At 41.5% G+C, this 17,661-nt stretch overlaps 1 protein-coding gene across 1 annotated transcript in view; it reads right to left on the reverse strand.

Annotated features, from left to right (window-relative positions):
- Positions 1–10,068, reverse strand: part of rbm46 (RNA binding motif protein 46) — a 79,836-nt gene extending 69,768 nt beyond the window's left edge. The window contains exon 1 of the mRNA XM_059988517.1: positions 9,918–10,068. Within this exon, the coding sequence (XP_059844500.1) occupies positions 9,918–10,068 (151 nt within the window). The remainder of the gene's footprint in view (positions 1–9,917) is intronic.
- Between the last annotated feature and the right edge of the window lie 7,593 nt (positions 10,069–17,661).

Below are 17,661 nucleotides of genomic sequence, written 5' to 3' on the forward strand. Positions count from 1 at the left end.
CTGCACAAATCATTAACCACTATTTTCACAGCAGTAGATGACATTAATTCTCATGCTCTCAATTATTGAAAACTTTAAGAGCTTTACATTGAGAATAATGAACAGGTTGAACACTTGCTGTTGCATACAGAAGTCAGATGGCTCTCAAAATAAAACTGCCTGAGACACTTTAATACACTATTTGAAACTGTAGTAATTTTGAAGACTTGAATGCTTAATTCAGTAATCAATTTAAGAATATTGCTATGCTTCTCACTGTTCAGCTGTAGACATATCTGCAATATGTTTCTGGCAGATTCTTTCTTATATTATGGGCAGCGTGGTTAGTGTAGCAGTTAGGGCATTGCTTTAGAGATTACCAATCGAAGCTCAATTCCCACTGTTCCTGTAAGGAGTTTTTACATTTTGCCCATGTCCACATAGGTTTCTTCTTATGCTTTCCTCCCACATTCCCAAGAAATATGGTTAGGGTCAGTGAGTTGTGGGCATGCAGTGCTGCCACTAGAAGCATGGTTGACTCGTGATGGTCAGCACATTCCTTGATTATTTGATTTGATGCAAAGAACACAATTCATTGTATGTTTCGTTGTATATGTGACAAATATGGTTTATAGTTATCTTTATGTTAATGAAATCGGCCTTCCTCCACTTTAATAATGAGCAATGAAATATATGAAGCATACAAACCATCACTGCTTTGTTGTGAAGTGCTGGAAAATATGTTTCGAAGTGTTTTGCATTTCTGAATGTTTTCAGAGTCACTGAAAATAAGTCAAGTTTGCTTTATCAGAGTGTATTCTCTTCAAATGTTCAAGTCGCCTAGATAGTTTCATTTCCTCATTAAAAACACTTGGAGTTTGAGGAAAAAAATGGTATGACACCAAAGATACTTGCAAATTACTGCAGATGTACCATGGACAGCATTCTAACTGTAAGACATATTAGTTACTGATCCTACTGAAGTGCAACACCTTGCACTTGTCTGCATTCAATTCCATCTGCCATTTTCAGCCCATTTTTCCAGCTAATGCAGATCCCTCTACAAGCGATGATAGATTTCCTCATTCCTCACTACACCCATAATCTTGGTGTCATCTGTAAAATTGCTGATCCAGTTAACCACATTATCATCCAGATCACTGATATAGATGACAAACAACAATGCACCCAGCACTGATCCCTGTAGCACAACACCATTCACAGACTTCCAGTCAGAGAAGTAACCACCTACTACCATCCTCTAGCTTCGCTCTCAAAGCCAATATCCAAACAAATTTACTACCTCACCTTGAATGCCAAGCACTTGAACCTTCTTGATCAACCTCCCATGTGGAACCTTGTCAAGTGCCTTGCCTTAATCTACTTTCCTCACTTCAGGAAGTCTGATCACCTAGCTGTACTTCTACACCCTGAGTACAGGCAGAGACTGAAGACTTCAGCACCAGCAGTGAGGACCAAGAAGGTATGGACAAGGGAAGCACAGGAGTGCCAACAGGACTGCTTTGAATTGGTGGAGTGGAGAGTATTCAGAGATTCATCTTCGAACCCGGATGAGTATACTGCAGTTGTTACCAACTTCATTAAAACCTGCGTGGATGAGTGTGTGCCCACAAAGACTTACTATACACTCCCAAACTAAAAGCAGTGGATGAACCAGGGGGTATGTCGTCTGCTGAAGGCTAGATCTGTGACATTCAAGTCTGATGACCCAGGCTTGCAGCAGAAAACCAGGTATGATTTGTGGAGGGCTATTTCAAGGGTGAAGAGACAATTTCAAACTCTGGCAAGGTCTGCAAGACATTACTTCCTGCAAAGTGAAACCCAATAGCATGAATGACAGCAATGCTTCACTACCAGATGACCTCAATGCCTTTTACGCACACTTTGAAAGGGAGAACATAACTACAGCTATGAAGATCCCTGCTACTCTATGACTGCCATCTCAGAAGCTGATGTTAGGCTGTCTTTAAAGAGGGTGAACCCGAAAGTCCCAATGGAATACCTGGTAAGACTCTTAAAACCTGTACCAACCAACTAGCGGAACTATTCAAGGACATTTTCAACCTCTCACTGCTATGGGCAGAAGTTCCCACTTGCTTCAAAAAGGCAACAATGATACCAGTGCCTAAGGAGAATAATATGGGCTGCCTTAATGACTATCGCCCGGCAGCACTCACATCAACAGTGATGAAATGCTTTGAGAGGTTAGTCATGAATAGACTGAACTCCTGCCTCAGTAAGGACCTGGACTCATTGTAATTTGCCTATCGCCATAAAAGGTCAATGGCAGATGTAATATCAATGACTCTCCTCATGGCTACACATGTTGTTCATCGACTATAGCTCAGCATTTAATACCATCGTTCACTCAATCCTGATTGAGAAGTTGCAGAACCTGGGCCTCTGTAGCTGCCTCTACAATTGGATCCTTGACTTGCTAACTGGAAGACCTGAATCTGTGCAATTGGTAATAACATATCCTCCTCACTGACGATCAGCACTGATGCACCTCAGGGGTTTGTGCTTAACCCACTGTTCTACTCTCTATATACCCATGACTGTGTGGCTAAGCATAGCTCAAATATCATCAAATATCATCTATAAATTTGCTGACAATACAACCATTGTTGGTAGGATCTCAGGTGGTGACGAGGGGGCGTACAGGAGTGAGATATGCCAACTAGTGGAGAGGTGCCGCAGCAACAACCTGGCACTCAACGTCAGTAAGACTAAAGAGATTGTGGACTTCAGGAAGGGTAAGATGAAGGAACACATATCAATTCTCATAGAAGGATTCTATGAGCAGTTTCAAGTTCTTGGGTGTCAGGGTGTTAGGAGTTTGAAGAGATTTGGCATGTCAGCATGTCAATAAATACACTCAAAAACTTCTATAGTTGGAGCACGGAGAGCATTCTGACAGACTGCATCACTGTCTGGTATGGAAGGGCTACTAAACAGGACCATAAGAAGCTGCAGAAGGTTGTAAATCCAGTCAGCTCCATCTTGGGTACCAGTCTACAAAGTACCCAGGACATCTTTAGGGAGCAGTGTCTCAGAAAGGCAGTCTCCATTGTTAAGGACCTCCAGCACCCAGGGCATGCCCTTTTTTCACTGTTACCATCAGGTAGGAGGTACAGAAGCCTGAACGCACACACTCTGTGATTCAGGAACAATTTTGGCTCCACACATAGCACATTTTTGTTAACCTATTCAATATACGTAATTGATTTACTTGTTTATTTATGTATTGCATTGAAGTGCTGCTGTTAAGTTAATAAATTTCATGTCACATGCCAGTGATAATAAACCTGATTCTGACTCTGACTTCCCTGGAAACGTCTTTTAAAAACTCTAAGATTGGTTAGACATGACCTGACACATACAAAGGCACGATGACTATCCTTAGTCAGTCCACATCTATCCAAATACTTGTATCTCCAGACCTTTGGAATACCTTTCAACAACTTTCCCACAACTGATGTCCAATTCACTGGTGTATAATTTCTGGCAATTTCTGCACTTGTAGTTTCCTGTAGTTTCCAAGGGAACACATTGTCAGGCACTGGGGATTTATCCACCCTGATTTGCCGCCTCCTCTATAATCAATACAGAGTCCATAAAGTTGATGCCAGTTTGCCTCACCTTTATAGACTCTGCGTCCATCTCCTGAGTAAATACAGATGCAAATAAAGTATTTAAGATTTCTCTCATCTGTTTTGGCTCCACACATGGATTACCATTCTGATCTTAAATAGGCCTAATTTTGTCCCTTGCAATCCTTTTGCTCTTAACATATCTGTAGAATCCCTAAAGATTCTCCTTCACCTTGTCTGCTACACTAAGTTCATGCCTTTCTTTAGCTCTCCTGATTTCTTTCTTAAGTGTTCTCTTGCATTTCTTATACTCCATAGGCACCTCAATTATTCTTAGCTTCCTATAAATACACAGCCTATATAAAGTAGGAATATTTTTTTGCAATTATTGCAGCACTGTCCACCGTAGTGAAAATCTCATGCAAGCGCTCTCGGCAGAAAGACTTGGCGCAAGTGCTCTTGGCAAAAACACTCGGCAGAAGCACACGGCGCAAGCGCTCTCGGCAGAAGCACTCTTTCCAGTAACCTTTAAGCTATGAAGCTGCCAAATCATACCAAATAACACATAAAAATACACAGCCTATATAAAGTAGAAATAATGTACGTCCAGTGTAGTTTCACTTACCAGAATTGGGAAGACAGTGAGGACACTGAAGATGGTGTGTTAGGCTGAGTCGTCGGAGGTTGGGGTGGTGGGAGGTAGAGGAGACTGGGGTGTCATCTCATCGTCATCTGTTTCCATCAGGGCAGGCAGGTCACCTTCTTCTATGTCTGCCTGCCTCGATGTCGAAAGTCGAGTTTCGTCATCTGCTGTGGCTGATGTGGAAGGCTTGAAAAATGACAGTACGCTTGACTGCTTAGCCTCATGCATTTTTCTATCATACAGTTCTTTGTAAGCACTCAAACCATCCTGCCTTAAACCTATGTACCCTTTCAAAATTAAAGTCATACTTTGCTGCAATCATTTCAGTGTTGTCAATCGCAGTGAAAATCTCATGCAATTGCTTCACGTTCAGTTCCTGGACGACTTCACTTTCCGGCCGTTCACTACTGTGTTTGGTTTCAATTGTAATCCTTTCCTCTTCATCAGTTCTTCACCTATCAGTTCTTGGCCATGGGATGCCAAAACCTCTTCAACATCATCTTCATCAACTTCCACAAACCCTTAGCCAAACTCACTCTATCCTTACTTCGTTCACCACGATCAAAATGCTTTATTATGTCTAATTTTACACTAACTGTAATACCCTTATGTGCTCTTTTAGGCTTTTCCGATACCTTAGAACTCAGCTTGCTAACAGATGCACAAAATAAATCGAGATAAAGCACAGATGCTCACGGGCATGTGTTTAAACAATGCCAGCTAGAATGCAGTTCTGGGAGGGGAGCTCGGCTGCTTGGCATGCGCGCTGCCTTTTTTTGCATACTGCCTTTTTTCCTAACAGTGAAAACACCTTCTGTTAGTGAAAACAGGTAACTAATGTAGGTCTTTCGTAACAGCGAGGTGTTGTAAAGCTAACGTTCAAAAAATGGGGGACACCTGTAACCAATTTCAGTTCCGGCAGATGCAAGCTGACTAATGTATGGTACTTTTAAGTATTTTTGTTTAGTGTTCTTATTGTTGTAGGTTGCAGCGAAACAAATTATATTTTTTGTGTATGAAGTAATTTAATGCTGAGAAAAAATCAATACAGAAGAAAAATAAGTGGGGAGATATTTCAAAGTCTTCATATTCACATTCATCTGATGCACTAATGCTCAAACATGTGCTTGCAGTGATCTCCAGTATTGTGGATTGTATACATGGAAGCCACTTTTAAAATTTCCATATGAATATGTGCAACCGGCAGCATCTTTGAACCACACACTGATTGAGTTTTTTTGAAGAAATTACAAAAGTGATTGATGAGGGTTCAGCTGTGGATTTTGTCTATGTGGATTTTAGCAAGGAAAACTCTCCCGTGGTGAGCTTATTCAGAAGATTAAGATGCACAGGATCCTTGGTCACTTGAGTTCAGAATTACTTGCCTATGGAAGACAGTGGGTAGTGGTCAATGTGACTTACTCTGATTGGAAGTCTGTGGTGGTGTTCCAAAGGGATCCATAATGTGATCTCTGTTAGATAGATAAATATAAATTATTTGGGTGGGGCGTTAATAAGTTCATATATGATGCAAAAATTGCTGGTGTGGTGGATAGTGTAGAAGATTGCTAAATGATACAGTGGGACATAGATCAGTTACAGATAAAGGTGGAGAAATGGCACCTGCTCGTTTAATCTGATCGTGTGAAGTATTGCTCTTTGGGAGGTTAAATGTCAATGGCAAATCCCTTAACAGTGTTGATTTATGAAGTGGTTTTGGGTTACCAGTCCACAGTTCCCAGAAAGTAGCTGCACAAGTTGATAGGCTGATAAAGGAGGCGCCTGGCCAGCTTGACTTTATTATTCAAGTCATTGTGTTCAAGAGCCAGAAAGATAACTTGCTGCTTTATTAGACCACCTCTGTAGCATGACACTCACTTTTGATCACTCCTTTATAGAAAAAATGTGGAGGCTTTGGTGTGGGTGCAGAAAAGGTTTACCATGTTGCATGGATTAGAGGGCATGTAAAATGAGGAGAAACTTAACAAACTTGGAGCGTTCTCTCTGGAGGCTGAAGGGAGACCCAAGAGAAGTTTGTAACATTTGAGAGGCATACATAGAGTAGACAGCTAGCATCTTTTTTCTCATGGCTAAAATGTCTAATACAAAAGAGGTGGGGTGTGGCATTGCTAATAGTGTCACAGCTGCAGAAAGAGAGGAAGTCATGGAGGGAGTATCTACTGAGTCAGTGTGGGTGGAAGTCAGAAACAGGAAGGGGGCAATAACTCTACTGAATTTTTTTTATAGTCCCCTCCCAACAGTAACAGATATATTGAGGAACAGATAGGGAGGCAGATTCTGGAACAATGTAATAATAGGGTTGTTGTGCTGGGTGATTTTAACTTTTCTAATACTGACTGGTATCTCCTTAAAGCAAAGGGTTTAGATGGGGTGGAGCTTGTTAGGTGTGTTCAGGAAGGTATCCTGTGCAATATGTAGTTAAGCCTGCAAGAGGAAAGGCTGTACATGATCTGGTATTGGGAAATGAACCAAGTCAGGTGCCAGATCTCTTGGTGGGAGAGCATTTTGGAGGTCATGGCTACAACTCTATCTCCTTTACCATAGCACTGGAAAGGGATAGGAGCAGACAATTTTGGAAAATATTTAATTGGGGTAGGGGGAAATACAATGCTATTAGGCATGAACTTGGGAGCATACATTGGGAGAGATGTTCACAGGGAAATACATGACAGAAATGTGGCAAAAGTTCAGGGAACATTTGCATGACATTCTATATAGGTATGTTCCATTGAGGTAGGGAAAGTGGTAAGGAAGAAGAACCATGGTGGTACAAAGGATGTAGAAATCTAGTTAAGAAGAAAAGCTTACGAAAGGTTCAAGAAACTAGGTACTGATAGAGCTCGACAAAATTACAGAGTTACCAGGAAGGAGCTTAAAATGAAGTTAGCAGAGCTATAAGGGGCCATGAGAAGGCCTTGGCGAGCAGGATTAAGGAAAACCCCAAGGCATTCTACAAGTATGTGAAGAGCAAGAGAATAGGACCAATCAGTTGTGAAAGTGGAAAAATGTGCATGGAGTCGGAGGATTTAGTGGAGGTACTTAATGAATACTTTGCTTCAGTATTCACCAGGACTTTGGTAACTGTGGGGATGACTTACAGCAGACTGAAACACTTGAGCATATAGACATTATGAACGAGGATGTGCTGTAGTATTTGAAAAGCACTAAGTTAGATAAGTCACTGGAACAGGATGAGATATACCCCAAGCTATCGTAGGAACCATGGGACAAGATTGCTGAGCCTCTGGCGATGATCTTTGCATCATCAATAGGGACAGGAGAAGTACCGAAAGATTGGAAGGTTGCAAATGTTGTTCCCTTGTTCAAGAAAGGGAGTAGGGATAACCCAGGAAATTATAGACCAATGAGTCTTATGTCAATGGTGGGCAATTTGTTGGGAGTAGATCCTGAGAGGCAGGATTTATGAGCATTTGGAAAGACATAATCTGATTAGGGATAGTGCATTACAAGTCTGATTGAATTTTTTTAAGAATGCAACAAAACATACGTTACAATGTTATATATTACACAGGTAATGTTACAATTATACAAGACCTTGGTCAGACCACACCTGGTGTACGGTGTTCAGTTCTGGTCACCTCACTACAAGAAGAATGTGGATACAGGTTTCCCCGCAATCCGAAGGTTGAGCGTTCCTATGAAACTGTTTGTAATCCGAAATGACGTAAAGCGAAGAAGCAATTACCATCAATTTGTATGGGAAAACATTTTGAGTGTTCCCAGACCCCAAAAAAAAACCTACCAAATCAAAGCAAATAACACATAAAACCTAAAATAACACTAACATATAGTAAAAGCAGCAATGATATAATAAATTTACACCCTATATAAAGGAGAAATATTGTAGGTACGGTGTAGTTTCACTTAACAAACTCGGGAAGGCAGCAAACCAAGATCGATTTGGAGAAAAAAACTCCGCACGTACACGTATGCGTACGCACGTACACGCATGCGCAAACAACTGCCCACACAAGGCTTCACGGTCATTGTAGTCTTTCTCAGGGTAAACACACGTATAAAGCGGGCGTCTTTTTTCATAAAAGCGAAAATCCTCTTAGGTTAGCGAAAACAGATACTAACGTAAGTCTTCCGTAACAGCAAGTTGTCGTAAATCGAACTTTCAAAAAGCAGGGGCCACCTGTACTACAGAAAGGGTGCAGAGGAGACTTACAGGGATGTTGCCTGGATTGGAGAGTGTGCCTTATGAAAATAGGTTGAGTGAACTTGACCTTTACTCCTTGGAGCGACAGAGGATGAGAGGTGACTTGATACATGCGTATAAGATGATGAGTGGTATTAATTGTGTGGATAGCTAGAGGCTTTTTCCCAAGGCTGAAATGGCATATTTTTTAAAGTGTTTGGAAGTAGATAAAGAAGGGATGTTAGGGGTAAGTTTTTCATGCAGAGAATGGTATGTGTGTGGAATGCACTGCTCGTGAGGGTGGTGGAGGTGGATGCAATAGGGCCTTTTAAGAGACTCATAGGTACATGGAGCTTAGAAAAATAGAGGGCAATGTGGTAAGGAAATTCTAGGCAGTTTTTGGAATAGATTACATGGTCAGCACAACACTGTGGTGAAAAGGCCTGTGATGTGCTGAAGATGTTTATGTTCTATGTTCTAATACATTTAAGGTGAGAGGGGTTAAATTGAAAGGAAAGTGTGGTGGGTGCCTTGAAAATGCCACAAGGGGTGGTCGTGGAGGCAAGTACAATAGGGGTGTTTAAAAGCTTCCTAGATAGGCACAATAATATGCAGAAAATAGAAGGATACGGGGATTGCTCAGGTAGAAGTGATTAGTTCGTTAGGCACTTAATTATCCATTTAATTAGTTTAGCCTAACATTGAGGATCAAAATGTCTGTTCCTGTGCTGGACTGTTCTATGTTCAGGCAGAACCCAGCTTTCACATCCTCTGCAATGCTTAGCTGACAATAAAGTACCAGAACAAGAAGCATTTCAAGTATTAACAGTAATTCCACAAGTTTGTCATGACAATGCATCTGACTATAACAGACTTGGCCCTACATGAACAAAGATTTTATATTTCACTACCCACTGACTCTTTCTACAACTTTCAGCTTTCCTCAGTTCCAAAGAGGAATTTCAAACTGAAGCATTATTCATTTTACCACAGAAGTTGCCTCACCTGCTAAGTATTTACAACATTTTCTGTTTTTATTTTAGACTCTTATCATCTGTACTTTTTTGATTTTTCAGTATCGTAACACATGATTGAGTTACAATATCATAACCACATATTGAGCAACCTATGATATAAACCCTTCTTTGAAGAAAATTATGAGTAACCAGCACCATATTTAAATAAAATATTCTGCGGTAAGGAGTAAGTGGAGAGGTACAGTAATCAGGTCAATAAGTACCTGCATGGATTTTTATTTACCTCAAGCAGAGAAGCATAATTGTAATAACTTCTATTTTAAAAGAATTTATGCTACGTAGAACCAGCAGATATGATTCCAGCATAACTTTTCAGGCTGTGCATTATGCTTGAAATGGTACAGCAAAAATTCAGAGAAGTTTTCATCTTATCGAAGACAGGACATTTTTTTTGCCAATTTTGTGCAGGAAAAAAATGGGAACCCCTCATGGTTTGGTGAAAATTTGTATATTATTCTTACCTGGTGGTGGTCCACCAAATTTTCTTTGTCCATTTTCTTGTATCATGGTGTAACCTGTTTGTTCCATCAAGGCAAGTAGTGCTGCTTCATTCTGTGTCACAGAACCAAGTTTATTGGTGCCATTGATCATGTCAAGGTTTTCTGCTGTCATGGTCATAAGGACTATTTTAAATCTGCATAAGAGAACAATAAAACAAGTTTTATTCCACAAAAAGAATATGACACCTGCTTTTATACTTGCTCATCTCTCATATTTCAGAATGACGCAGAAGGAGATCATTGCCAGCTTTCGTGGCAATTTCTTGACATATAATCCTTGTAACTACTCTCTCTTGAATACCCACCAACAGCCACTTAAACACACAAGTTCCACACAGGCAGCAACTAAGGTCAGGATTGCATCTGGCATTACACCACAGCAGCATCACCTATTATGCCATGGCTGTGATAACTGTTAATAACTTAAAAGAATTCTTTAGATTTCAGCAAGAGAAGAAATCATATTACAGGCAGTCCCCAGGTTACGAGCGAGTTCCGTTCCTGAGTCCGCCTTTAAGTCAGAATTGTACTTAAGTCAGAACAAGTACATCAGATATTATTACCTAGTGTCAGTTAGTCAAACGTTTGTCTTAGTATATAATATATATATTACCTTTCTATGCACATAAAACACTTAAGAAATGTATGTATTCCAATAATTAAACCACTTCGTTGCTTAGTAATAATTGTAGCTTTCATCGGGGCAGGGCCTTTCACATGCTCCATTATTCTCACTTCATCCTTTAAAATTGTTCTGATTGTTGACCGACTGTAGCCTAACACTTTTCCAATGACCGATGACATTTCACCTCTTTCCAAACGCTTTATTATTTCCATTTTATTTTCAATCGCAATCACTTCCCGTCAATGGAACAGAAACACTACGGGCAGTGGGTCTCAAGCTCTGCTGGCTCCCAAGGTCCACTGGGTCCTAAGGACCACCGCACTGAATTCCCCAGGTCCAAAAGTCCACTGCAGGTTAAATGGGACAAGTTGTGCTCGGTTTGGATATTTGATCCTCCTCAATATTCCACGTGGGAATTTAAACTGGAGGTGGCAGTTGTTTTTTAACGAGGTTGAGTTGCGAGCTCAACATCAACCTGGCCTGCTCGGGAGCAGTCTGTCACTGGATCGAACTCGGGAACCTCTCTTCTCGAGCCCGGTGCTGATCTCACTGCGCCACCAGCTGACCGGAACGGGGGGGGGGGGGGGGGGTCGGGGTGAATCTAGCTAAGAAAATTTTAAGCCAACTACAAAGTTACACACTCAAACTTAAAGTCAAAATGACTTAAAATGGCAGACGGCGTCACGATCTGACTTAAAATGGCGGACAATGTTCTCCTTCCTCGGTCCGTTATGAGTTGTTCGTAAGTCGGATGTTTGTAACTCCGGGTCTACCTGTATCCACAAATGCATTTAATATGTATTATTTACTTGCAACGGCTTGTTTTTAGAAACAAAATACTGAGATTCCAGTTAATTGGGATACATCAGGAACAGTACGGCTTGGCTCAATTAAGTGGTTCCCCAATAAGATGGTGTAGTGGCATCTGCACTGGACTTTGAGGTGAGTGGTCTGGGGTTCAAATCCGGCCAGCTGCTTGCACACTTTCCATTTGTGCTGGGTTAACAACTGGGCCTCATCTATAAAAAAGACAAAAATGCTGAAGAAATGGCAAGGCTGCCACCGGAAGGCGCAGGAAAGTACAGCAACAAAAATAAGACGCAGTTTCATGGAGATAAAAGGTACAAGAAAAAAACTACCATTTAAGTAACAAATTGTGTGGTTAACTGAAATACAGAAAAAATTAGAACACTATGAGAGAGAGTACGATACATGAACCACTTGTGGGGATGAGACGGCAGGTTTGAACGTGGGAATACTTTCTATCTAGTGATCATAATGTCATTTATTTCAAAGTAAATAAGGAAAAGGATAGGTCTGGTCCACGGGTGGAGATTCTAAATTGAAGAAAGGCAATTTTAATGGTATCACAAAGAATCTGGCAAGTATGGATTGGGACAGGCTGTTTTATTCTAAGACCATAAGAGCACAAGATACAAGTAGAATAAGGCCATTTGGCCCAGCAAGCCTGCCCCACCATTTCATCATGGCTGATCCATTTCTCTCTCAGCCCCCAAAAACTGCCTTCTTCCTCTATCTCTTCATGCTGGACTGATGAAGAATCTATCAGTCCCTGCCTTAAATACAACAAATGACTTGGCCTACACCAGGGGTCAGCAACCCGTGGCTCCGGAGCCGCATGCGACTCTTTCATCTCTGTGCTGCGGCTCCCCGTGGTTTGTTAGTTTTTGAAATGTAATTCGAAATTTGAAGATTATGGTGATTTTGTACAATCTAAATAAAGCGTTGTGGCGACCCCATTTCCTGGCACATCCGAACCGGCTCACAATTAGCCACCGTTCCGGCTAAGAGATATAGCCTACGGGGGTTTGTGAGTACGTGTCTTTTGGAGCATCTGCGCCCATGGGGGACAGGTTGAGGGAGGCTTTAAAGCAAGGCTGTTCGAATAAAGTTATCTTTGACTGCAGTGTCGTTATTTTAGCGCTGCATGTAGCACACCGCCACAACGTGTTTTTTATTGCTATTAATATATGTCACCACTGCCAATCCCTGACACCCGCCAGTGCGCGATTTCTTTTAATTTTTCGATCCAAGGTAGGCTAACTATGGAGTAACCTTCAACCCAATGTCTTTTTTTCGGAGTCCAAAATGTTTTTGTTGCATGCAGAAATGTAATTTCGTTTTCTCTGCAGGAGTTCATCAATTTCATAAATGCAACACATTATAGTTTGTTTATACATAGCATAAAGGCAAAAAAAACCGTTGTATGCAGTGTTATTTCATTTTAAATGTCAAACGGGTTTTGTGGCTCCCAGTGTTTTCTTTTCTGTGGGAAATGGGTCCATATGGCTCTTTCAGTGCTAATGGTTGCCGACCCCTGGCCTACACAATCACCTGTGGCAACGAATTCCACAAATTCACCACTTTCTGGCTGAAGAAATCCCTCATCTCTAAACTAATTGAAGGACCCTCTTTTCTAAGGCTGATCCTAGACTCCCCCAAAATAGGAAACATTCTCTCCACATCCACTCTATTGAGACCTTTCAACATTTGATTGGTTTATTGAGATCCCCCCCCCAATTCTTTTGAATTTGAGTGAGTAGAAGCCAGAGGCGCTAAAACACTTCTCATTTTGACAAACAAGAAAAAGTCTGAAGATGCTGAAAAGATGGGGTAAACATAGAAACATAAAAACCTACAGCACAATACAGGGCCTGCAACCCACAAAGTTGTACTGAACATGTCCCTACCTTAGAAATTACTATAGCCTTCTATTTTACTAAGCTCATGTACCTATCTAAAAGCCTCTTAAAAGACCCTATCGTATCCACCTCCACCACCGTTGTTGACAGCCCATTCCACATACCCACCACTCTCTGAGTATAAAACTTACCCCTGACATTCCCTCTACTCCCCAGCACCTCAACCCTGTGGGAGAAAGCCTCTGACTATCCACGTGATCAATGCCTATCATCATCTTATACACCTCTATCAGGTCACCGCTCTTCCTCCTTCGCTCCAAGGAGTTAAGTTCACTCAACATATTCTCATAAGGCATGCTCCCCAATCCAGGCAACATCCTTGTATATCTCTTCTGCACCCTTTCTATGGCTTCCACATCCTTCCTGAGGTAAGGTGACCAGAACTGAGCATGGTACTCCAAGTGGGGTCTGACCAGGGTCCAATATAGCTGCAACATTACCTGTCAGCTCCTAAATTCAATTCCATGATTGATGAAGGCCTATACACCATACGCCTTCTTAACCACAGAACCAACCTGCGTAACTGCTTTGAGTGTCCTATGGACTCGAACCTCAAGATCCCTCTGATCCTCCACACTGCTAAGAGTCTTACCATTAATACTATATTCTGCCATCATATTTGACCTACCAAAATGAACCACTTCATACTTATCTGGGTTAAACTCCATCTGCCACTTCTCAGCCCAGTTTTGCATCCTGTCAATGTCCTGCTGTAACCTCTGACAGCCCTCCACATCAACCCTTTGCTGATGACACCTCCAACCTTTGTGTCATCAGCAAACTTACTAACCCATCCCTCCACTTCCTCATCCTGGCCATTTATAAAAATCACGAAGAGTAGGGGTCCCAGTACAGATCCCTGAGGCACACTACTGTTCACTGACCTCCATGCAGAATATGACCTGTCTACAACCACTATTTGCCTTCTGTGGGCAAGCCAGTTCTGGATCCACAAAGCAATGGCCCCTTGGATCCCATGCCTCTTTACTTTCTCAGTAAGCCTTGCATGGGGTACCTATCAAATGCCTTGCTGAAATCTATATACACTACATCTACTGCTCTACCTTCATCAATGTTTTTAGTTATATCCTCAAAAAATGCAATCAGGCTCGTAAGGCACAGCCTGCCTTTGATAAAGCCATGCTGACTATGCCACATATCCACATGCAGAGGATGTCACTGTGCTAAAAACCTTCACCGCACGTGATAATCAAAAGACATGGATGACAACAGAGATGCGTTCGCTACTGAAGGCCCATGACACAGCCTACAGATCAGGGGACAGGAGTGCACTTCGCTCAGCCAGGACTGCGCTTTCACTAGGGATCAGGAACGTGAAAAGGGCATATGCAGGTAAAATACATGGACACTCCTGTGACCCAGGTGACACCAGATGGATGTGGCAGGGAATTCAAGCTCTGGGACTACAAGATCAGGTAGAAAACTGATGACAGTGATGTCTCTCTTCCAGACAGGTTCAACAATTTCTTTGCACACTTCGAAGCATCAAACACTACTGCAAGGGGGAGAGCCAGTCCCTTCTTACCATCTGACCAGCCGGCTCCAATCATTGATTCAGAGCACACACGGAGGACCCTTGCCAGGGTCAACCCACAAAAAGCGGAATGTCCCGACAACATCCCTGGGCATGTGCTCAAGGAATGTGCTAATATATTAGCAGATGTCCTGACAGAGATTTTCAACATCTCTTTTAGTCAAGCCTTTGTCCCCAGATGCTTCAAAACCTCCACAATCATCCCTGTAGCAAAGAAATCAGTAGTAGCCTGTCTGAATGATTACCATCCTGTCGCCCTGACCCCCATAGTGATGAAATGTTTTGAACAGCTTGTCAAGCCTCAAATCACAGCCAGCCTCCACTCATCGCTGGATCCTCCACAGTTTGCTTATCCTCCCAACTGCTCTACACAATATTCACACAGTTCTCTTTTACTTGGACAATAAAGACATTTATGCAAGAATCCTATACATTGATTTCAGTTCAGCATTCAATACCATCATCCCGCAGAGACTAGCGGAGAAACTGTCGCTGCTTGGCCTTAACACTGCCATGTGTCGCTGGATTCTGGATTTTTTGAAGAGAGACCACAGTCAGTCCGTGTTGGCAGGAACATCTCTAACTCCATCACACTGAGCACTGGATCCTAAAAAGGCTGTGTGCTCAGCCCACTGCTGTTTACACTGCTAACACGTGATTGTGCAGCTAGATTCAAGGGGAACCTGATCAATAAATTTGCTGATGATACCACAGTGGTGGGGCTCATCAACAAAAATGATGAAACAATGTACAGGGAAGAGGTCAAACACCTAGAGAGCTGGTTCAGTGACAGCAACTTGATGCTTAATATCACAAAATGATAGTCAATTTCAGATGGTCTCAGCCTGAGCACCTCAGCATCAGCGGCTCCACAGTGGAAAGAGTGGAAAACATCAAGTTCCTTGGGGTGCAGATCTTGGACAATCTCACCTGGTCCAGGAACACCACTGGGGTTGTGAAACGGGCCCAGCAGAGATTACACTTTCTGAGAAAACTTAAACAAGCATCACTCCCCACTAACATTTTAACTATATTCTATAGAGGCATGGTTGAGAGTGTGCTGACATTTTGCATCACAACCTGGTACTCCAGCTGCAGTGCTGCCGACAAAAAAGCCTTGCAAAGGGTGGTTAGGGGAGCAGAGAAGGTTATTAGGGTCTCTCTACCTTCTGTCCAAGACCTCTTTCAGAGTTGATGCCTCCAGAAGACATGGTAAATCATTAAAGACCCCTCACACCCCCTCCATAAACTGTGTGTTCTTCTGCCATCAGGCAAACATTACAGGAGCATCAAAACAAAAACCATAAGGCTACTAAAGAGCTTCCTCCCACAGACAGTTAGCCTGCTAAATAGCTGCTCTACCTGACTCTGCTTTGGACACATTTAACTTGCACTGGACACTTATAACTTGATTTTAACTGACATGTGGCTGTTGTGTTTTACTATTTATTGCTGTGTTTACTATTTATTGTTGCGTTTGTTATGTTATGATTGCACTTGCCCCTGGGAAACGCTGTCTAATTCTGCCCTGCAGAGCTGATGTATGGTTGGAATGACAATAAAGTTTTTGAATCTTGAATCTTGAAAACCTATTCATATTATGACTCTCCAAATGTTCATAAATCCTGCCTCTCAGGATCTTCTCCATCAAATAACCAACCACTAAAGTAAGACCCACTGGTCTATAATTTCCTGGGCTAACTCTACTCCCTTCATTAAATAAGGGAACATCATCTGTAACCCTCCAATACTTGGGAACCTGTCCCATCCCCACTGAAGATGCAAAGAGCATTGCCAGAGGCTCAGCAATCTCCTCCCTCGCTTCCAACAGGAGCCTGGGTTACATCTCATTTGGTCCCAGTTATTTATTCAACTTGATGCTTTTCAAAAGCTCCAGCACATTTTTAAATCTTTTTATTAATTTTAAACAAACATAAATGAAACATGAATACAAAGAGCTTGAGAGTACATAATAAATAGGTTAAGGTATAAATACAAATAGATGATAATCCAAACTCATAGTAGTTACAAAAAATGGAGTAAATAAGAAAAGCCGCCCCCAAGAAATGAAAAACCTAACCAACATGGGCCATTGCATTATGTCAAATATACACAGTAGCATCAATAACTCCACACCTCCATCCAAATAATTAAGGATAATAAAAGTAAGGTTTAGGAAAAGTCAGTTTAGCTCATATGAAAATGTTGAATAAATGGTCTCCAAGTTTCTTCAAATTTAACTGAAGGGTCAAACACTTCTAATTTTTTCTAAACTCAAACAAGAAATAGTTTGAGAAAACCACTGAAATATAGTTGGAGGATTAATTTCTTTCCAGTTCAATAGAATAGATCTTCTAGCCATTAATGTAACAAATGCAATCATCCGCCGGGCTGAGGGAGATAAACAACTATTATCCACCATTGGTAAACCGAAAATTACAGTAATAGGATGCGGTTGCAATTTGATATTCAGAACTGTTGAAATAATACTGAAAATATCTTTCCAATAATTTTGCAAACAGGGGCAAGACAAAAACATGTGGGTCAATGAAGCAACTTCAGAATGACATCTGTCACAGGTTGGATTAACATAAGAATAAAATCGAGCAAGTTTATCCTTGGACATGTGAGCCCTATGTACAACCTTAAATTGTATCAGGGCATGTTTAGCACAAATAGAAGAAGAATTAACTAATTGTAAAATTTTCTCCCACTGCTCAGTGGGTATAAGACAGTGAAGTTCTTTTTCCCATTCCTTCTTAATTTTTTCTGATACTCCTGGCTGTATTTTCATGATCATAT

The sequence above is a fragment of the Hypanus sabinus genome, chromosome 14 (assembly GCF_030144855.1).
Source record: "Hypanus sabinus isolate sHypSab1 chromosome 14, sHypSab1.hap1, whole genome shotgun sequence".
Lineage (NCBI taxonomy): Eukaryota > Metazoa > Chordata > Chondrichthyes > Myliobatiformes > Dasyatidae > Hypanus > Hypanus sabinus.